This window comes from Falco cherrug, chromosome 3, assembly GCF_023634085.1.
Source record: "Falco cherrug isolate bFalChe1 chromosome 3, bFalChe1.pri, whole genome shotgun sequence".
In the NCBI taxonomy this organism is placed as follows: Eukaryota; Metazoa; Chordata; class Aves; order Falconiformes; family Falconidae; genus Falco; species Falco cherrug.
In genome coordinates, this window is record NC_073699.1 from 78,056,416 (window position 1) to 78,079,855 (window position 23,440).

At 38.5% G+C, this 23,440-nt stretch overlaps 1 protein-coding gene across 3 annotated transcripts in view; it reads right to left on the bottom strand.

Annotated features, from left to right (window-relative positions):
• The window catches only part of RPRD1A (regulation of nuclear pre-mRNA domain containing 1A), a 43,174-nt gene extending 20,075 nt beyond the window's left edge, over positions 1–23,099 (bottom strand). The window contains exons 1-7 of one of the 3 annotated variants that reach the window (XM_055703536.1): positions 22,763–23,099; positions 11,807–11,936; positions 11,012–11,118; positions 10,839–10,933; positions 9,783–9,909; positions 9,508–9,683; positions 1,627–6,438 (exon numbers count right to left, since the gene is read on the bottom strand). In XM_055703536.1, the coding sequence (XP_055559511.1) occupies positions 6,394–6,438; positions 9,508–9,683; positions 9,783–9,909; positions 10,839–10,933; positions 11,012–11,118; positions 11,807–11,936; positions 22,763–22,913 (831 nt within the window). In that variant the 5' untranslated portion in view covers positions 22,914–23,099 and the 3' untranslated portion in view covers positions 1,627–6,393. Of the gene's footprint in view, positions 1–1,626; positions 6,451–9,507; positions 9,684–9,782; positions 9,910–10,838; positions 10,934–11,011; positions 11,119–11,806; positions 11,937–22,762 lie in introns of those variants that run through there. The other 2 variants (XM_055703535.1, XM_055703534.1) reach the window with 2 other exon arrangements.
• Between the last annotated feature and the right edge of the window lie 341 nt (positions 23,100–23,440).

Consider the following 23,440-nt stretch of genomic DNA (forward strand, 5'->3'; position numbering starts at 1 on the left):
CTAACTTCCATGATCTGCTTATTTGTAGAACTACTGGTCAAGTAAAAAGACCTCACTAACATGATGTGTTAAAATTCTACCTGTGGCTAACGTTTGTCTACTTACTTGCACCTTTATTAAGAACTGCAAATGGAGAATTTGTAATTAATAGAAAAGTTGAAGGTGTGTTTCAGATCATCAGTAGCTACGTGAAAGGAGCACAGAGACCACAGAAGATGTATGAAATGGTCACAGTAAATGTTGTGACTACTTTAGTAGTACCACTACATAATATCATCATGAATTTAAAGTAGGGAAACAAAATAGTTTTGGTGCCTGATTGAAGAAGCACAACCATGAACTTACTCAATTTTGATTCATATGAACTCACATCATTCTGATTCAATAGAATAATTATTAAAACTAAAAATGATCCTTATCTCAGTCATGCAAGATTTGTATGAATTCTTCAATGTTCTTATTTCCAGTGATGTTTTACCCACAACTGATGGACCTTGTAATAGATGAATTTCTGTTCAAACGGGGATTAAAAACCCAAAACAACAAAAAAACAAACCAACCACCATGGAAATTGCACCGTCCTTACAAACCACAAAATGTTGATGTGTTCTAAAAATATTTCATCAATACTTTTTTTTAAATGTAAACAGGTTTTCATATCACCTATACTTATTAGTTTGCACAAGTTAACATTTCTTCCAGCAAAACCTTTATTTTCCCCTATGCTGACATTAAAATACAACTAATAACAAAGGGTAATAAATTACTTCATTATGGGCTCTGAAAATATTTGCTGCCTCAGACTATAACGGAAGCTGAAGAATTATTTTCCTATGTGTATGTGAGGACATAGGTAAATATGAGCACTCTGTCCAAGATCTACAGTAACTACACTGGATGCAAATTTTCTTTAAATGCAGTCTCAAACAACTAGTTGTTGCCAGTTGGTAGACTTTTAACTTGCTGTGCATATTCAAATTCTTCAGAAAGGTATCAGCCCTGTCCACAAATCATCAGATTTTATGCCACTGTGTTACACTACACTGGTTTTAAGTAGAAACACTGAAAATTCATAAATGAGATAGAATGAAATTTGCTTTGTTTTGTTTCAGCAAGGCTGAGAGTAAAAGCAAGCTGATGTTCTAGCCATTTATCTTCTTTCTTCTGTCAGATTCTCGCCAGCCTTTCCAACCAACCAGCCAAATTATCATCAAAAATGCAACAAAAGTATTTAACTACCAGTATATGTCAAAGTAAAGAATAACTTGAGTGTGGTGTGACCTTCTGACTTCATATAGAAGCTTGGTGGACCAAAAATTTTATTAAGATTTCTAGACCTTAACGGTGGCAAAAAAAAAAATTCCAAGTACATTTTGAGTATCAGCCTAACAACACAGGCTGTAGTTAGGACAATTTAAAGAGAACACTAAAGAGCACAGCATTTGAGCTGAACACAATTATCTTTGAATCCACATGGGCTTATTTTCCTGTTAAATGAAACTACCAGAAGACATTAGCTAAACCAACAGATTTCTATTTGGTTTATACAATTAATCTCAAATTGTGCCACAGAGCTGATAGCTTCCTTTCCCTTCTCAAAAAAGAAACTGAACATTGCATGGAAGAGAAACTAGATTACAAATGTTTCTTTTGTAACTCTCAGAGTGAGAAAGCCCAATGTTTTAGTCTGTGTAGTTACTACCTGTCATTCCAGCGTAGCCTTACATTTCTATTTAGAATTTACAGTTGCTTCAAGAAATAATTCCAAAAGCAAGTTTCCAGTTGCAGGAGGGATACAAGCAACGTTTACAGTTCTGCTGACTTTGTATTCACAATACAGATTAAAAAAAAAAAGTTCTTAAAATTTAATAAGACTAGCAACACAAGCATCAGGATTTTAAGAAGTCTGACAGCAACAAATTTACTCTTGGAAATTAAAGGCTGTAGAAAAGGGATAGTCTTAACTTGAAAAACTACATTGCTACTACTGGCATAAATAGGCCCTACAGTTTCAGTATTTCTTACATCCAGTTCTTACATCAATTTCTTATATCCAGTTGTTTGGGGTGTTGGTTTTTTTTCTTTCAACAAACATCTGATCAAAGCAAAGGGAACATCTGCTGCAGAAAGTGTCTGATGAAGTCAACTGCCAATCTAGAGCTGTCCAAAAGCTTAAGACGTTCTAGACAGACACCTATTATTCTGCTTCCAATTTCCCACCATCTCAGATGTTTGTTTGCACAAAACCCAAATCCATTACATACCTGCAAAACTCGTTCTTCCGGGATGACACAAATAGGTCCATTTGTTTTGGTTAACAGTATGAAGTTTTTGGCTTGCAACAAGACAGAAAAATTCTGTCTAAAAGTCTCACAAACAACAGAAATCCTACCTAAACAAGACCAGTATCTTCTCTCAGTATTTTTAGAACTAGGAATTCAAAAAGGTACCCTCAAGGCTATTGGATTAAAGTACCCAGTATCTTGTTGGGTGGTTTTTTATTTCCTCTTTTCAAATAAAATGTAATGGGTAAGTTGCAGAGTGAAGGTTAAAAACCCCCACCCTTCACAGAGCAGGGTAAAAATGATAAAAAAATGTATAAATACAAAAGTTGTAACATTTTTATTACCCTGTTTCAAAACCAAAGCATTTTCAGTGTGACAAATAATGCTTTAAAACATGATGAACTGAAGCAAAAGGTTATCCTTATTTTACAAGGATGAGCAAAATACAACCTACAACGTGCCCAATCTATTAGAAAAGCCAGGATTTATACTGAAATATCCAGTAATTCAATTTAGAAAGCAGTATTCAAGTGTTTCTGTTGCTCTGAATGACAACAAGAGCTCTGAAGTCTAATACTCCCAGATACAAGCTGAGAAACTGTATTGTATCTGAAGCTGCAGTTGTTAAGTCACAATATAAAAAAGGGGTATTTATTGCTCAAATAAAAAGAGCTTTTAAGCTTGTTAAAAGAAATGGGGCAAATAAGCATTATTCTCATATAAAACTGGTACGGCACAAAGGAACAAAATGCGCTGACCATCTGACTTTGCTGTCTTTGACATAAGGTCTGCTGTTCTCCACTAATTCAGCAAATGACTTCTACAAAACCTAACCTTTACAACTGTATCTCCTGTCACTGACAAAAATACTCATAGAAACAAAAGAACAACCACATTTTAAAAGATGGGTTAGCAACCTGTAAGCATGCTTAGCAAGACTACTTTATTGCAGATAAGAGAAGCAACCTGCGTCTCATTTTAAACACCCCTCCCACATTCTCTAACTTCTACCTTAATAAACCTTAAGGAAAGAGGAGTACTGCAGTGATTGCTTAATTCTCTCCAGTCCTCTTCAGGTAGATAATGCAAACTACTGAGCTTACTGAAGTTCAGTTCATTTGGCGTTTTTTTGGGGGTGGGGGCTGGTTTTGTTTGGGTTTTATTTTTTAAAAACACAAACCCGCCAGTAACTATTCACTAAAGGACTTGCACCGTGCAACTCAACCTTCAGATGAAAAGTGTATTTACACTACACAATGCATCTCAAATGGTCATTCAAAGCCAACCTATGAGCAAGAGCTTTGAACCTATGTAAAGAAATCTCTACGCTTGACAGCCCGTTTCTGAATTATATTCCATTTCGTACAGGGTAGGATGGGGAGAACTACAATGAAGAAAAATCGTTCATTAGAGATCCTTAGCCTACATTTCCCTCCCAACACTTAAAACCTAAATACATTTTTCTCAAAAACAGTGAAAGTTACTTGAAACTGGCCCACAAAAGAAAAAAAAAAATCTGGCAAAGGCTCTCCCCTCCCTTTTGAAAAGACGTACAGTCATTATTCTTTCAGCTCAAGAATATCTGGATCAATTCAAACACCTCTTTGACTAGAAGTCATATAGTCCCTGAAATGGAAGCACCATCAACCCAGCTTGAATTTCTGAAGCTGTAATCCTGAACAGAAATGAATGTGGTGGTTCATAATGTCGAGGCTGCACAACAGGGTCTGTTTGGCATCACTGCTTACAGGGAGTCTTTTGCTGCAAAGCACCTATCAGACGATCTTAAATACTTAACAGTCTTCATGAGTACAGATGAAGCTTATTGCATACTTCCTGATATTTCCCAGCTACTGGTTCTGTAATCATTACACTGTTAGTAGCAGGCAGCACAGTTCTAAGTCAAGATTAACTTGAGTTAATGTGGGGCTGCCCCATTTAGGGAGTTGTAGATAACCTACAATGCTGCAAACTCCACCCAGAACAAAAAGCAGCATAGGATTCACGCTACAAATCAACCTTCCTCAACTTCAACCAAAGCTCAGTAAAACATTTCAGCTGCTCAGCTGTAAGGTTATGAAGAAATTAATCCCAATTATTTTAAATGGACTTGAAGAAAAGTATGAGGCATGACTAAATGTATTACCTTAAGTTCATCTGGCACTGAAAGAAGCTGGCATACAAAGGTGCTAGGTAAGTATAAGGCATCTAAAGAAAAGAGAAAACCAGCAAGGAAAGCACTACACCCTGTGATAACACAAAGGGCATAGTGGAGGGAAACAGCAGACAATAGTATCAATGCAGTCTTGCATTAAGAAACAAAACCTAAACACAAGAGGCCTGTTATACCACTGTCATCCTTAAATTCTCTGCTTGACATTTTTGCCTGCATTTGAAAACATGTAAGCTGTAACTTGGAGGGGGAGGGGGGGCCCGAAGCCTTTGACTCCAGAGCCATAGACCAGGATAACTAACTGCTCGCTGTTTACCCATAAAATCCCATGACAAAACAAAACCCTTTAGGAGGACAAGTCAAGCTATATTGAGCTATAAAGCTCAATAACAAAATAAAAGTACACTGAACATACAATACTCTCGCAACATGCTAAGAAACCACAAGCAATTATAACCAGATGTCTGAGTGTAAGGATATGAATACTGTTCATAAAACTGTAGAAAATAAGGAATACAACACAGCAACATCAATAAAAGTGTCTTAATTAAATGAAAGCTGCTAAAACACAGCACACCTCCCAGAGTAACATTTCCTTCATAAAAATTTGGATTTAGTGACAAGATGTTCCCCAATCTACAGTGGTAAGTTGACAGAAACACTACGTAAGAAACTAGGCCATCTAAGTGTAGCAATGCTGTTTTTCCCTAGCATCAAAATGAAGGTGAGGAGGCCATCTTGCTTTTCTGGAAGAAGGTCATGTTCCCCTGCCCACACTCGTTAATAAGTCCTTAAGATTTCAAACTATCAAAGCTTTTATTTGAGATTCAGTAAGAGTCTGTTTACTCTGTAGTCAATGAAACTGCAGAACAGGCAAAAGCAAAGCAATATAAAAAAAAAAAACAGTAAATGAAGTATTTCTCTTGTTCATGTCATCCTTATACTTTTAAGGCCATGTTAGTTCTAGAACGTCTACAGGACAGTCTTTATCAAAAGGAGATAAGCGCAGCTGAATATAAATTTATGTATACCTGATTCTCTGTTCCTGCATAACAAAAAGCTCTTTTTATAAGCCGTCAGCGAGATCAACATTTCTGTTCCAAAACTAGGGGATGGGCAGGATGGTAGGAGGTGGACACAATGAGGAAGCAGGGAGGGAAAAGTCAGCCAAAGTAGCAGAAAACAGGAAATTATATTAGTCCTCAAAGTTCTGAGAAAAAAGGATTCCTACAATAATCTTTCTGCAAAAATTTGCATTTTCTCTACAGATAGAATAATATCTGCCTATAAAACGTATACAAGTTTCCAGATACAGCTACAGTACACTGAACCTTAACTATTTATACTACTTTAAAACTTACAAAGATTAAGGGAAAAAATTCTTTGGGATGACCCTAAATTTGAGGGGGGGCTTTAAAGGGGCATATGAGCAATTATAAGATACATTCGCTCTGTTACTTACGTAAAATGTAAAATAGATGTATATTTATTAATAAAGTTCTTTATTGTGCTTGTGAAGGACAAGTTCTACATCCATCACTTCTCATTTCTGATGTTCATGTAAACCCAATAGCTAGAGTGTAAGTTAAAAAGCAAAGTCTGTAAGTCTTGTTTGCACAGCTCTTTCCTTTTGGTAATGGCAGCTTCAATGCAAGTGACACCCAAACTTCTGCATTTGGAATTTCAAATGATTTAACCAAAAGGACTTGTGAGTTTTAGGAACAATCTTGTGAAATTTTTAATCTTCACGAAAAAGGAATGACACTGGATAAATACTTATGCATCTCAGGCATAAACTCAGTAACATTTGTGAGAATATAGATGAAAATAGCAGAGGTTTGGTATGAGTAGTTACAGAATTCCTCTTCAGTTTTCAAAAACAACAGACAATACAAGATTTTGATTCTTAAATTTATTTTTAGCAGGATGTGTGTACTAATGGATGGTGACATCATTAGAAGATAGGTCCATGTCCACCACCTGCAACAGAAGCTAGACAGATGTTAAAGAAAACAATTTAAGAGTTAAAGATGACACTACTTACCCAGAGCAGACTTATGAAAGCCACCTAATAAACAATACGTTAGCTTTTGGTGCAGACATGATAGCTCATATTTTTCTGTTGACAAAATTGTCAAGATTTAATGCGTACATTACCTTGATTTTGATGGGAATCATGCACTTCTGTTTAGAAATAACTATTAGAGAAACTCTTACTCTTAAAAACCTACTCATGGAAAGATTGGTTATTCAAAGTTACTTACCTGTAAATTTTCCTCAGAAGATAAATGATCTGCACATTTTGGTCTAAAGCTCCCATCTAAAGTTTAAAGTTAGCAAGAATTATCTGAGAATTCAAATACTAATACTATTAAACCAGGTCAACAGCAGGTAACTTTTCCAGATTCCACTAAGACTACAACTTGCTTCTTACTATATCTGGGTGTTTGACAGATCATTAATGTAGGATCTCAGCAATATACTCAGATTGATGATGCTAATTCGAGAAGAAATGAAGACTCTGTATGTTACAACACAGAGACCATGTTATACTCAAAAATGTGGATAGCCAGAAGTCTAACAAAGGCAACAAGCTTGTCTCAAACAAATTTCACCAGAAATTAAGCTTGAGCAGCAAAACCTAGGGACAGACAGTTTAGGAAATACAATCTCAAAGAACTGGGTGACAAGCTCTTTCCCAGTGCTGTTTCAAATGAGAAGTCAAGAAGCAAGGCTCAACTTGAGGTATGCTATTCCCTAAGACTGTCCCAACGGAGGATTAGCAGAGTCCTTGCTTCAGAAAAAAAATGCATCCGGCTACAGGTATTTGATATTTACATTAGAAGACAGCTGTTTGTTAAAAACAGCCAACCAACCTACCTACCTAAGTCAGCTGACCCTACAAGTATCATGAAAATGTCCTCAACTTACATGTCAAAATTTCAGAATGTTTATCAGCCTAGACCTCCCAAACCAAAAGGCACTACTGGTAGTAAGCATAAAGTCACTTCACTCATCTTAATACAACTTCAGAAACTTGGATTTAAGGTTCTTGTTCTTTACAACCTCTTGACTCATAGAACTTTTAGTACCCTGGGTTGACACCATCTTGGCTTGTAATTTCCTTTACTAGTAACCTGCATTTATACCCATACTGATCAGCCTAAAAACATTCCTAAAACCAGCATACCTCAACATCCTAGGACTTCATCTGTTTAAAACACTGCTACAGACACTGTAGACCACCTCCTGCTTTCTAAAGACCAGCCTCTGAAACTAGTCTGAAACTGGAAGCGTGCTGTATTAGAATGATATTCTTTAACAGTTTAAATAATTCAGCCAAGAAATCCAGTTTTAAGAATCATGACAGCCTGGGAATAAGCAATGCTTTCTCTTGCAGTCATGAACTCTTAAACCTAGTAATATTAGGAAATCAAAATGATTTGTATTTGTTGAAAGCAATCAACAAAGGTAGAACCTGTTCACAGATGCACTTCATTTGTAGTTTCTGAAAATTTTAGCTCTCTTGTTTGTACATAAGTATAAATCTGTCTTAAGGACTAAGTCACTGGCTTCCGAGCAACCCACTATCCCAGTGGTCTACTACACTTAAACAGGGTCTAATTGCTGGTAATGCTCAACATAAAGAAGTGTCTCAATCAGTCCTACAGTGGTAGGGAATTGTCCTTCAAACACATTACACACACACACAGAGGGAAGGTAGGACAGGTGACAAAAAGCTTAAGGCTTCCTGTTCTTTAATCTTCCAGGTTCCATTGTGCAGTTGGATCAGTTGCTACTGCACTCAGCACTACCATGCATACCATCTATCTTAATGAAGATGGCTGATATTCTTTCCACAGGATAAACACAGTGAAGCTGATAGGAAGAACCTTCATCAAATATTTTTCTGTGAGGCATAGGGCAAAAGAAGGAAGTCAGGAAATATTGCACAACTGATTTGAGTGATCACCTCAGATACATTGTGAACAGCATTTTCCAGAACAAAGACCACAAAATCTGTAACTGAAGTTACAGAAGGGTAAAGAAACAACTGAATGAAGACAATATTCTTGATAGGCCTACATGGTGAAAACCTGAAAAGCAATTAATTTATGCACCCTGTATGCATATGCTGCAGTTACAGGGCATTGCAACTGCTCAGCTATCAGTCCTTGCAAAAGGATGCAGCTTCAGTTCTATTACTGTAATACCCAAGTTATTGCTGGCACCTCTGTCTCAAAGCTGAGACAAGGGATTTGGGAAGCAATGTACATGAAATTATGGACCTATTTAGAATATATGGGATGTTCAACAGGAGACTTGACAGTATTACATGGCAGGAAGGGAAAACAGATTACTGGTAATAGCAAAGAACAGAATAACTTAGGGGATCATTTGCTCACAATGAGCTGTTTGCTCCACATCCTTCTTTTATTAATCATTTGTCCTGTCCTAATGGTGCCTGTACTGCTAACCAGCTGCGTTAAGAGGCTGTAGAAGCTAAAACTACATTGTACTGGGTTTAATGAATGCTTGATTCAGGTTAAAAACTTGTACTGAAACCAGTAATGAAATTCTTATCCTTTAAATGGCTTCACAAACCTATGAATTCCAGAAAGATCATCCTATTCACTAACAGGATTATTACTAAACCATGTAATAGGTAGCTAAGACTTACAACAATGAATGAACGAGAAAAAAAAAAAAATCACCCCATGAAGAATTAAGTTTGTACCATTCAAGGTAAGACTTGCTACCTGCACTACTAAAACTAAGTCTGTACATATAATGAAGACTGAATAGGCTAAAAACCAGAAAGACACACACTGAAGTGATTACAGTTCCGACATTACCTAATGTTGAGCTGGTTTAATAGATTTAGAGCACTAGAACCAAAAGAAATTTTGTTAATAGCGTGCTGGAAGCAAAGACTTAACAGTGGCAATTAAATATTTACCTTTGGAGAGAAAAGTTGTTTAGGCAAACTAAAAACATATGCAAGAACAAGCTTTAGTGAAGAATGGACTAAAACAAAAAATTACGCACTTCCAGCTTATGTTCTTTCTCTGCAAGGAATTCTTTTTGACAACGGAGAAAGTCTGACAACATTCGAGTTAGCTGTTTTCTATCATCTATTTCAGCTGCCAACCTGCCATTGTAATCCGCCAGCAACATACATGCATCATCTACCATTTTGGAAAGTTGCTCTCCAGATTCCTTATCTAAAAAAGCAAGCAGAGAAAAACAAGTAAAGCATGATTTCATTATATATTGTTAATTTCTCAGAACAGCATTTCAGTTACTGGGTCCCCAACCCTCACCTGTTATTCTGTCTAACAGGGACACATCTTGGACCTCTATAGGCAAAGAAGCTATTCTCTGATGAACTGCTGCATCCCCAGAGGCAGCGTTTTCTAGTTCTTGTAATGCTCTAATGAGATCTGTGGTCTGAAAAAAGCATGCAAGATTGAGAACTAGTTTAATTCTAGTACAAAACAGTATTTCACAATAAGCTTATGGAAACAATTTGATGGTAACTTTAACATAATTTATGCTATCAGCATTATAGCAACATTCTACCCCTCTCAGACTGAAAGCAAAAGAAAACCAAGCCATTAATTCTCAGAACAACATTGCAGCGTTCCCAGTTTTAAAGGTCACCTTCCTAAAATAGATTTTTCATTTAATTTCTTGATATAGGACTACTTATAAATCTTTTATTTTTGACAGTAGTGAATATTTTACAGTACCTTTCATTTTACTATACATTTTTGAAATTATTTTACTTGTAGTTTTGCTTCACTATTGCATCAGACTAGATCACTGCACTTCTTTTGGAAGTAGGGCTGACGTTCATAGAAGCCCAGATGTCTGTTACAGAGAAACATACTAAATTATGATTATTTGAGGACAGTCATCCCTTGCCATAATAAAAAGCCTTTTGAGATGGGGCAATACCATAACAAAACCCCCACAAGAATTATAAAAGCCATAACAACGCAAAGTAGTAAGAACTTTTCCCAACCACCAGGATTGCAATACTGAGAAATATTTTACTGATAAATTGATAACAATCTTATTCTAATACATGTGTTATTTGTTACCACCCTGGAAACAAATGAGAACCTAAAACATAGAAACTAATGCTGAAAGTCTGATGTGGACAAAGCTGGATATATAGTTCATACAGTGTCAAACAAAGTTACAACATGTTCCATTTGTAACCTAAAGTGCTGCGAGAAAGGTTTCGGGTTTCATCCTTGCTCAGAAACAGTACCTCATTAAAAAGAAAAACAGGGAACATTCAAAACCAAGAGTAACTGAAAATTTCTATATCAAAACATATGCAAATACAGAATTTTATAAACTGCTTCTACCTGTGGAGGGTCAGTGGGAGAACTTCGAGGTGAACAGTTATTTTCATCAACTTTTATCTGTTCATATGTGCGCTTCCTCACCTTCCTCTCTCCATCTAAATGAAAACAGAGGAGTCAGGGAAATAGTATTTCAAACAAGAGACTGAATCTTCATACACACACAAAATACTTACACAACGCTTGCCTAAGTTGTTCTAATACATCATTTTCATAAACAGACCTTTCTTCCCAGATAGAGAGCACTCGGCCAAGGTGTTTCTTACAACTCTCATCAGACTCACTGTTACAAGGAAAAAAGCAAAAAATCAGCAGTAGGTAGAAGTACAGCACAGCCATATGGTTATCTTTTGTGGAAGAACCTCGGCATACCTTAGCGATATCAAAGTATCCAGAAGTCCAATAATCTCATAAAATAACAAAATCATCATGTTTTAAGAAAAGAAAGCAAAGGCCAGTTCAAGATGAGTTAGCAAGCACATAAAAAGAAAAAAAGGCCAACAACCAATTCTTTTTTTCTGTTTGCTTGCTCAACCTGTAAATCTGTAGGTCTGTAACCCTGTTATGCAAACACTGCAAATAGGTTTGTGTTGCTTCAACACCTGCATCCCATGTAAAAATAAGGATCTAATGGCTGCTGGGGAAAAGCAGATCATGCAACACCAGTAATGAAACATATTAACCTGTTATAGCATATAAACACAGACTAAAAGCAAATCTTAATTTAAGGTATAGCTAAGTTTTCTAAGGCAACAGGGACTGCATGCAGATGAGTTTACTATTTAACTTCGTCAAACAGCATTAAGAATACCCAAGATCAAAGGAACACTGAATTAAATTAAATTAACAAGACCTGAAGTACAGAAATAGCATACAAGGACTGTCTGGGTCAGAAGAGATGAACTAAGGACTTCTCTAAACACCCCTTGAATACAGTATGATGAAGGACACTGCACATAAGTTTACTGTACCTTGAAACATGCTTAAAAGCCTCCACTATTACTGGAGCAAAGTCTTTTGTAAATTCTGGTCCTTTCCTTTTGCTGTTCTGTATGACATCATTGGCCAAGTACAGGAATGTCAGCTTCCTATTTGGTTTTGCTAATAAAAAGAGTGATACACAAGAATAATTAGAAAATTTAGTTCCTCCATCTAACACTTATTTATGCACATTTACACTAAACACAAAACCTCAAATAAAATATGTTTTTCCTATTCTCATTACTGCTTACAACTTTTCACTCAAATTTTCTATTTAAAAACATGAACAGACTCCAGTCACCTACTGGCTTTCTCTCCTTTCTGCTGTAACTTTGCTTAGATTCTTCCTCCTTCATAATATGACACTAGTTTCCTCTAGCACACTCTCAAAAAATAAAACAGAGAAAACCATGATATTCCAAAATATTCCTCAGCCCCAGCTATTTTCAGGTGTCTTCCTGAGCCTTATGTGATCTACGGGTTTGGTAGCCTTCAACGATTTCTTCCAAGTGCTTCAGCTTCCCTTTGAGCCTGCACAAATTTCTTACACCCATGAAGTTCTCCGAGACAAGGAGCTTCACAGATCCACAATCACTCACGTGAAGAACCTCCTCCTTTTGGTTTGAATTTCACTCAGTCATATAACCACCCTTCATTCTCATATGTGAGCAAAATGAGCAGTCAATCCCCAGTCAATCTTCCTATATCATGGTGACAGTCCCCTGCTTTATCTCCTAAAAATTAAATCATTCATGTGCCTGCAGCCGTAATATCAAGAAAACATTTCAAAAAAACACTTTCAGGCTGCTGTGATATCTCTCTTCTCCAAGCATCTTACACATTCTGCACCATTCCCACTAACATACAATAGATTACAAGCTTTCAATTTACAAGATGTTTTTAAAAATCTATTTCATGTTTTCTAAGTGTTCCTACTCAGGTATTTTCATTTAACATCACATTTCATCTAATCTTCATTAGTCTACAGGTTTTTTAGAGCTGCAACTCTTGTAACACTTCTAACCCTGTGTTAACACCAGGAAAAACTTTCAATATCAGTTACAACCACACAACCTCAGTATGTATGCTCTGACTTTAAAAAGAGGTTTCTCTTGAAAGACAGGATTTAAATGTTTTCTGCCCTCTCAAGGACAGCAACACTGTGGTAAAGCCAACCTAAGATTTCTTAAAACTTGTGCTTAGTTGCCAATATGATTTAGCTTTGTTAATATCTACTCCAAGCTCTCAAACATGCAGAACCACCACCCTCACATACATACAGAATATTAAATGTTGATATACTTCCATTCAAAGCAAATGTTTTTGAGAATAAAATGTGCGCTACAGAAAAGACTCCTCTGAAGGATTTTCCCCTTCAAGTATTGAATTTTTCCCATCCTCTCGGACAGATATATCCAACAAGTTGAGAGTTCTGGATTAAGCAGGGGGAAAAAAAAGAAACAAGACACTGCATTAAAAGTAAAAATGCACCTATCTCTTAGAGTCAAAGCAAACTAAAAAGTGGCAAAAAAGAATTAGTTTGCAAGTGCTGGACACAAGATGGATCTATTAAAAGTCTGCTCCAAACAGTGAAGTCATTACATGCAAACACCCAGGAAATTCATCTATTTGGGTCAAAATCTGGCTAGACTAAAACGTAGATTTTATAAACTTATCCTACTTTATTTCTATATTAAAAACTGACTGACAATATAGCAACACATCCACTCATGTTTCAAGTAAATCATAGTTCTGACACATAGAAAGCTTTGATTTAAAGAGACAATCTCAGAAAACACACCTTGTCTCATATGTGCATGAAAATTACTTAGTATTTACCAAAGATGACTCTGTTCCCCTCTCCCATTTCCTAAATGAGCCCAGAATTAGGATTCAAAAATCTAATGAGCAGGCTGTTCCCCATACTACACCCCCTGAACTGCATGCAGGATAGATCCTTGTCCATCCACCTCACAGAAAAAGCGCCATGTTTTAATCCTCAGCGTTGTAACTCATTTATGACATACCTCAACTTCTGTACTTCCAACAAGTAACCAAATCAGCAGAACAAGTAACCAAATCAGCAGAGCTGGTAAAGACAGGAGATGTATGCAGCGTCATGAAGTCACATGATATTGACTCTCACAAAGGCTAGACTTTATATATTCACTACAGTTAACAGATCAATATACCATGTTTGGAAAAAGCATGCTAAAACCCAGAAAATCACTTTCAAGCTTATTTCCTCTAGTATTACCTTTTCAGCTTCCTACTACAGTTCAACAGAAACAATGCTGCATATAACGAAAAAAAAATCCTCAAAATACTATTAAGCTATCTGTTGGCTTTAGTTAAAAATTCAACTCATATTCTGCCCTTATGTTCACAAAGAATACTGTGAAGTAGCATTTCACTCCTCTTGCTGCAATCAGGCTCTATAAAATCCCAAAGCTAAAAATTATGCCTAGCCTGAAGAAGTGTTCCCTTTCACTTCACAAATCTTCAGGAGTTACATGCTGGCCTACTACTGCCTGCCTTACACATCAGACTAAAGTGCAACGTAACCTTTAGCAACCGAGGTTGACAACTCAGCTACAAAAACCCTCAGTGTTTTATTGCTACTACGGCTGTAAATTAACTATTGAAGCCTAAAATACAAAATTAAATTTTAGAACAGATAGATCTATTCTGAAAAAACTTACTTGTTTACAGTATCTCTTTTCAGTATCGGTGACATTAAATTTCAGCCCTGGACTTTGATATATCTTAGAGCACCAAAATGGATCAAAGAACAGTTTAACTATTTAAAACATCTCCTCAACATATGCCAAGGCTATTAGTAAAAGCACTCAAAGTCAGAAAAAAAATGAAAGAAAAAAAATGTAAGATCTTAAGTTAAAGCAGGATCTGAAAGGCACATGCTGCCAGAGTATATAGTGTTAGAAGCAGCTAACCCACAGCATCTCTGGCACACTAACAATACAGTCTACAAACAAAAAACTGCTAAGAAAGCATCCATGTTGGACCGAGTCATCTTTTCAGAAGCTCTGTGCAGCATTCACATAACTCTTCTGCTTGTTACAGTTAGATTTACCATTTACCCACCACAGCAGTCACCAAAGCAGCTCCCTGAAGTGCTGGATTCTGAAATATTTTAACAGGTCAACAATGCTGCTTGGTATAAGGTAAGCAGGTTACTCTTAAAGCATCCACAATGTGGGGTTTTTTTCTGACGAGACTAACTGGGATTGGCATCTTGCAACAGAAACTAAGTCTGTCCCAAAAATGTATCTGACATATTTAAATACCAGTGAATACACTGCAGATATTCATGGAATTTCACCCTCTCTCAGGCATACAGGAAGAAAGCAGAGAAACATATATTTCTTACATCCCACTCTAAGATTACAGACTATTGACCCATCTGAAAACATGTATCAGCCTTTAATCTTCTACAGGCCTGCTCTGCTACACTAGCTGACCTTGAATGAGAATATAATTTAACAGATTTCGAGAAAATGGTTATCAGTAGGTTAAAATCCTACAACAGTTATTAGCACTGAACAGTTCCTTTTTTACTGAAGCTCTCTAATATGGATTCAAATAAAGATTTGGCTCAATTGCGTTCAAATTACGTTAGTTTACCTACATGCAGCAGAATGTCGACACTTCTCCCACAATCCCTGGGACACTTCCTGTGTGATAGCATGCTTCGTGTCTTTGCAAGAGAAGTTACAGGACAACTTTGTAAACACCTGACAAGATTTCAAGCTCCTTATTACAAGACACAACTCATCTTTTTTAAGTCAAGCAGCACTGAAACTTGACTGCAAGATCACTGATCCTTCACACTGAGAGGCAACCTCAATTTTTATGCAAGCTGATTAAGTGCAGCATCTTTGCTAACATAACTGAAAGGGTATCTGTAAAAAGTTACTTGAGAGGCTACCACCAGAAAGGACAATTCAAAGATAATATAATCCATAAAAGGCATGTTGTACAACAAGCAATTAAGAATCTTAACATTTATTAACCTCCTATTATGAAAAAGTTAAGCTAAGCGTTCAACATTGCTGTCAACTGATTCTCCTGGGGAATTTTACCAAGGTTTGAGAACTGATGTTATTTCCTTTTCAAAGAGGAGAATAAGATTACCTATAGCATGTTTGAGGGTCCAAGTATCTTGACTTTGAGTTTGGAGGCTAGTAGACAAAGGGAACACAGCACACAGCCACTGCTGGGAAAGAGGCCATCAGTATTAAATTGCCATCGGGATGCAAGAAAGTTGGTCACAAACCAAGGAAACCATTCCAACACAATTACTCTGCAGAAGCTTCCCACTGCACTTAGCGTATCTTGAATTACGTTAACAGAAAAAAACAATTTCTTTCACTGCCTCACCTGGCTGGTACAATGCCAAAATAGATACGAGTTGACAACAACAACAGTTTCACAATAGAAAAGACACTAAAGTATTCAAAAACAGAATGGTGAAAGACACACAGGTACTGGTAAGATACCAGGACACGAGTAGTACAGCAATAAATGAATAAGGATTTGTACACACTGCATTCTTTCAAGACTAGTATTAGAGAGTCAACTAGTCAGGCTAGATTATGCAGCCCAAATGTGACTATTTTAAGTGAAAGATTCTTGTATTGCTAATATGTTGCTCCTGACTGCAGGTCAAATCATGTATGTAGCAAATACATTTCTCTAACTTGAGTCAACTTCAAAACTGAAGTTTTGCCTGCTGTTGGCTGATCTCCAAATGTTTTTGCACAAATGAGAAGATTCATGGGCATAAGCAGGAAGGTATCCACAATCACATCTGTCTTAAGTATCTTACTGGCCTCCTCAAGAACACCTACTAACCAGTAAGCCATAGTTTTGTTTCTTTTAAATAAAATAGAGCATTTATTCTCTCAAGTATTATCACACTGGCCAATGACACTATACCACGTAAGTAAAATAATCTTACAACTACCAGTAGAGAAAGGCTCCTTCTCTTGGCAAAAAAATTATACTACATCGTACAGAAAATAATTGCTTTAAATCAGGGACTAGTTTCCTGAAATTCACTTCACATCTGCAGGGCAATGTATTTCTACCACTTTTGGCTGCGGTTCTGCTCCAAAACAGCTGAGTGAGTATCAGAGTAATTCACATGTAGTACTGCTTTCAAATTTGGTTTCAACATTGCTAGGCCTTCTCAATTTGCCTACTAAGATATATTCCAATTTGCAGCAGCATTGAGCAACTGCCACCACAAGCACTAGCTTCAGAAAACTGTATTGCATCAACGCCAACAGCTATGAGGACTCAAACACTAGCATATGACCCAGCAGTAGAAGCTGTAGATAGACAGCCATAAATAAGCAAAAATATTCACTTCTTGTGTGGCTGAATGACTTCAACACACCAAAATAAACAAAAAAGTTCACACACAATAAACTGGAACAGCAGGTAAACTGGCAGAGTTGTGCTACAAATATGTCACTCTGTAGCAGCCCAGATGTACTTACACAATTGCAGCTGTCTAAAAGACAATATACAATGGTTCTGCTAACTTGTATAAACTTTGCAGTGATGACACTCATCAGTGCAACATGGGTGGGGTGACAGATGAGAGTCGAACCAAGAGGTCAAGTGATTAAGGGGGGTGGAGTGTGTGTTCAGCATCAGTTTCTAGGACTGACTATCTATGAGATGCCATGTCAGGCCCTGAGGAAACAGATACCTGAATTTGAAATTAGGTTTCAAGATACAACACAACAACTACTAAAACATCACTGGGATGTAAATACCTAACAAGTGCCCGAGCAGACCTGGAAAAGCTAGCAGAAAATGAGCTGACAGGAAAAGAAGGTATTACAGACAACTAACTGGAGCTTAAATTAAGAAGTCCCATATTACCAAACTCAAATATTTAGCAATTTCACTTTATTTTAAGTCAGTACAGCAAGAATCACATGGAGCCTACTGAACAAGCACTTACTATTCATTCTAGATGGCTGGCTGATGCTTTGAATTACAGAACTGAAGTTTTTCATTTCTAAACAGCACACACAAACAACAAACCCCTAGAGCTGCAAAGAATCCTGCAACTAGGGAGCAAGAGATGTATGCGAGAGAACATAACCAATTTGCAAACAAAATTAAGTCAACAGCCTCCATCTCAGAAGACCCTCTTCAAGTAGGTTCCTTGGTTCCTTCAAAGGTTTCTCTTACACAGGCTTACACAACAAAACTGCATGTATAATGCCACTACTTAATTTAAAAAAACACTCACCTGTAAGGCAATCCCTTTATGGACAGACAAAATTAAATAGTTTTAATGGGCCCACCAGCTGCATTTTGGGAATGACTGATATATTCCCATTAATGAATTAGTTGTACTAAACTACTTAAATACTGAGTAAGCTTATGACTGCTAAGTAATTAAATATTTAGCTTTGAGTGTTACATTTCATACATCCAAAATCTAGCCGAAGCAGTATCATTTCCCTCTGCGCACACTTTTCAAGGCTTTACAAAATTCTCCCTAATTCGAAAGGTCTCTGTAAAATACTTACGTGATGTGGCAACATTATCGCAAAAGTTAATGCACACAAGTTACTTTGAAGCAATTATGAAACTGCCACAAGTACCACAGTAAAAAAGCCACACTTTTCTAGAATAAAAATCCAACCTGTGCTAAGTTTTTCACGTAAGACATTTACCACAAATGAAGTACTGAAAGAGTATCCCCCCAATTATTTATTCCATAAATCAACTATGAAATTAAAAAAATGCAGACTCATGATCAGCATCAGCCAATGCTAACACAGGCTGTGGCCTAAAGGGGTGATGATACTATTGTCAGTCTCCTTTGTACCAGCACCAGCTTTCCATCAGGGAACTCATATATTTCAAAACTAACTATTGGTTTTGCTGATTTTCAGCAGCAGCACAGCACAAGATACTGCCAGCAAAAAAACATCAAAAATATTTAAAGACATATTTAACCAACAACAGAGTGGAAAAGAAACTGTTCTGTTGTCATTGTAGACCTCTGCTTATCTGTCAAAACACAAGTCTTTTGTTATTTCATTGCAGTTGTCACTTAAGTTAAAGGTATTCTATTAATCTTTTCTCATCGTTTTACTTATCAATGAACAAAAGATCAGTGAACTACAGAATCTGTTCTCCAATAATCATAACAATAGATAGTAAAAAAAAAACCACTACAGACACTGAAATGTGAAGTACCTTGAGTGACACCTAAGTGGTTTGGCACAACTGCAGCATCAGGAATACTTAACACCCCAGGCAGAGACACCTCAGCACCGATCACCCCACCCCAGCAGCATAATTCATCCATACACTTGCTATTAGCACATATTTGAGGTCAGTCATTAAACAGCCTGTCTCCACACTGAGTCTTTTGAAGCATGTAATATACAACTCCTTATCGGAATTTCATCAAACTACTGGTTGTATAAGACAACATCCTTTCCTTTGAGTATTTGTGACAGTTACTAAGTCACAAATGTTACTAAGTGTCTGGACAATTATCAGTATCAGTACTTTCACAATACAGTAAATTCTAGAATACATCATACAAGCTTTCTTCCAATTTTTTATTATTTCTAAGAATGACCCGATTAATTCTACATGCCAGTACTCTAAGAACTATGTATAAAAGTTATGGTAGTACTAGGAAAAAAAATACACATGAATATTCCTTCAGGAATCAGTTCCATCAACTGACTTGATGTAATTTTAGCTAAACACGAGTTCAGCAAGACAAATCCAATGTTACGTAACTGCTCCAAGTATGACAAAGACATGCAAGTTTTGCCTGTGCTCCAAGTTTATATTAAGTACAAGAATTCATCAAGGGAATTAATGAAAGTTCAACCACAGAAAACCTGTAGATGAAGGTGCATAAAACTGATGATTTGTAGAGATGCCCTAATACGGGACCTGAACACTACCCCAGTAAACCAAGTAAACAGAAAGGGACTAAAATCTTATGTTGCCTAAATTATATGCACATTTGAAAAGCTGCCTTTTCACCTCTACTCCAACAGGATATAAGACAATGACTATTTTAAAAATAAAAACAATCTGAACCAAACATTAATGAACAAAAGAGCTGTGATCCTAGTACTTGTTTTCATGAATAACTAAAGACTGATCTGACACAAGACACAAGGGATCTTTTACCAAAACAAAGCATCCAGAAAAAAAATATAGTATCACACTGTACTGTGTTCAACTCTGTTATACAATGTTCTATGGGCCTGAGAGAAACTAGGCTGGAAGGAAGGTCTGGAAACCGGGTTGACAATAGAAAAAGGGTACAATGAACAGAAGCTAAACTGAGAAAGGCTAGGTTCACTTCTCAGTCCCAGGACACTACTGGCTAGCAACAGAGGCAGACCATGCCAATAATTTTTGTGCCCATATTCGCCAAATAGAGATCATTTTCCTCTCGGGTAGGAGGAAAATCATATTTCTATGGTTTGGATGGCAGGCAAGTCAGGAGCCTTAAACTTACACTATTTATGGACTCATTGCCAGCATTCTGCTTTGTGATGTTTTATGCAAGTCACTTCACCGCAGCATACCGGTTTTTCTTCTCATCTGCTCCATGCTGTCTGCTTAAGACCACTATACCTTTGGGGATCAGAGACCATCTTATAATTCTGTGCTGCAATTAGCAAAAAGTTAGTACTAAGGCAAATGTAAGCTGATCTATGAAGCTCAAGTACTACTATCAGAGGTGGAAAATTAAAATACATCCTGTGTATATTAACTATGCCTGCTTCAATGAAGTGGTTGAGGAACAAAGGAAAGAAGCAGCACTTAACACAAGGCCTAAAAGCCCAGAAGAAAAGGTGCAGGACCTTGAAAGCAACTAAGCTACTCCTACCACAGACAGACTACCACATGCTTTCCACAGACCCTTGAAGGTTTGCTTCCAAAAAGAAGTCACCAGAAATATCTTCTTTGAAGCAGTAAAAGCTGGACGAATTTAACAAACTGAAGATAAACCCAATTATAGCAGGTATACTCATCTGAAGCTCAAAACAGGCTTAAAAGTGGAAGCCAGACACAGAAAGCATATCCATGAGTTCTTAAGATCATTATCCTGAACTCTCAATGCCATCTTCAAACACGTAGCCTGTGTTTCGAACACAGGAAAATTACGCTAATACTAAAACTCTGGCTCTGTGTCAATTAGTTTAAAGATACTTTTCTGATACCATTCAGAATACCAAACATTTAAGTTGGTTGCTTAGAAGGCGCAGATAACATGAAGTGTTTCAGATGCTGATGGAAGATCCACCCATTTGTTCTCGGAACAGGAAAGAAAGCTTGCAAACATATAGTGAAAATGTTTTGTTCATGAGATGAAATATGCAACCAAATAAGTCTTTCTTTAGGCAACATAAAAAAGAATTTAACTCATCTTTTAAGAGTTAAAAAATAAAACTGCACACAAAAGGCGTATTTTAAACAAAAACACAGTAGCCATGTGAAAACCTACAGAGTTTAATTTCCATACTATACTGTAAAGTTCAGCACTACTTCATACTCAAGATTTTTATTTTAATGATAGTTTGGTCCATTTGCTATGAAGTTATACCCCCTAGCCAAGATGTAGTTATGATCCAGCCACGCACTCTTTGTATTCCATTACACGTAATTTCTGCAAGTTGACTGTTCCTCTTTGTTGTGTGAAACTAAGGGAGTGTCTCCTCTTTTGTGAAATCAGAATTACTTAGGCTAGAAAAGACCTTTAAGATCAAGTCTAACTGTTAATCTGCCATAAATCATGTTTAACTGCCATAAATCATGTAATGGTTTAGTGCTATTCTTCCTCTCCACCTGAAAATCTAGCCTTCTACTTTTCCCACTAAAGATCTACATATTAATGGGGCTCCAAAGGAAGCCACTGGAAGACAGCAACATTTCCTAGAGCAAAGCAGAATTCTAGCAAGTGATTCTGCTTTTACTTAAATGAGTTCACTTAAGATCAAATTACTTTCCAGTCAGCTCAAACAAACTTTTATATGCCATTTCCTCCTTTCAGTCCCTGAACCACTCACTGCCTATAGATGCAAGTTCTTTCCTGTTAAAAGGTAAGCCAAGTAAGTCTGCACACTCAACATCAAATTACTCAATACATTTAAAGAAAAACACATTTTTATTATGCTGACATCGGCATTCGCCACCTGACAAAAACAGAAAGTGAAAATCACTTTGGACACACTACATTGCTCTTCCCCCAGAATATTCCCATCCTCAGCTGCCCTACAACAATAATTGCTGGTATGAGTGGGCAAAGCCACCGTGTCCTCAAACTCAAACAATATTACAGCTAACTAGCCATCATTGTAGATGACGACAGGCAATGCCTAAAAGGGGTCGTCTTGGAAAAGCCTTAACTACCAGTATTAAAACAAAAAGCACTGAACCCAGTGCTCTCTGCCTTCCTTCCATTTTCCCACCTTCCTCTCTCCTTCCACAAAAAAGGGAAGATAAAACACAACAAGCCTACTCAGAGATCTTACTGAGGGGGGATAGTGGGATGGGATGACGACAAGAGAGCAAAGAGAAAAAAAAAAAAAAAAAGAGGAGAAGCATCTCCCAAGCCACAGTCATCAAAAAACTGAGACCCGGGGTGTAACACTTGCCCCAATAGCTCTATTCTCCGCAGGCGCTAGGCCAGGGCAGGCCAGGCCGCCCGCCCTCTCTTCTTCTCTTCCTCCTTGCCCGGCCCGGCCGGCCGAGGAGCCCCACCATCCTCCCCTCAGCAGCCACGCACCCGACGGCGGCCCCCTCCCACCGCGGCCACGCCGGCCGCCGCCTCCCCCACGCCCGCCGCCCCCGAGCAAGGCCCCACCCGGCACCGAGTGCGGCGCAAGGCCCGGCGGCGGCCGTGCCTGCCTCACCTTTTCGCAGCTCCCGCTCCCACACGCTGACGATGAGCGCCGAGTGTTTGCGGTGGTGGATGAGCCACAGGCTCAGGGTCTGCACGCTCTGCTGCGAGTTGCTCAGCTCCGACAGCTTCCGCTCCAGCGCCGCCTCCGAGAACGCCGACATTGCTGGGCCGCGCTCGGCCCCGCCGCCAGCCCTGCTCGGCCGCGCTCAGTCCCCGCCTCTCCGCCCCAGCGGGGGAGGAGCCGGCTGAGCCCTGTCCCTTCCCGCCTCGCCGGCCGCCACTTCCGCGCGCCCCGGCAGCCCGGCGCTAACAAAATGGCGGCGGCCGAGCCTCCCGGAGAGTCGCCCGGCCCCGCCCCCCTTCTCCTCCCTTCCTCACTTCCGGCAGCGGCCCGCCGCGGGGGGGTACGGGAGCCGCTCGTGCCCCAGGAGCGCGCGCGCCGGCCTCGCGTCTCTCCCAGCAGCCTGCGCGCGGCCCCCGGGCGCCACCGTCAGGGCGGGCGGGACGGACCCGGCCCGGGTGGCGGGAGGCTTGGCAGCGCGCGCCAGCCGTGCCTTACCCGGTGACTGCGGAGAGTTCCTGGCGGGCTCCGGGAGGCTGAGGGATGTGGCGCGCCGGAGCAGCTGGGGCCGTAACTAGAAAAGGAGGGGTACGTCAGCGTTTTGCCCTGGGAAATAACGAAAAACCA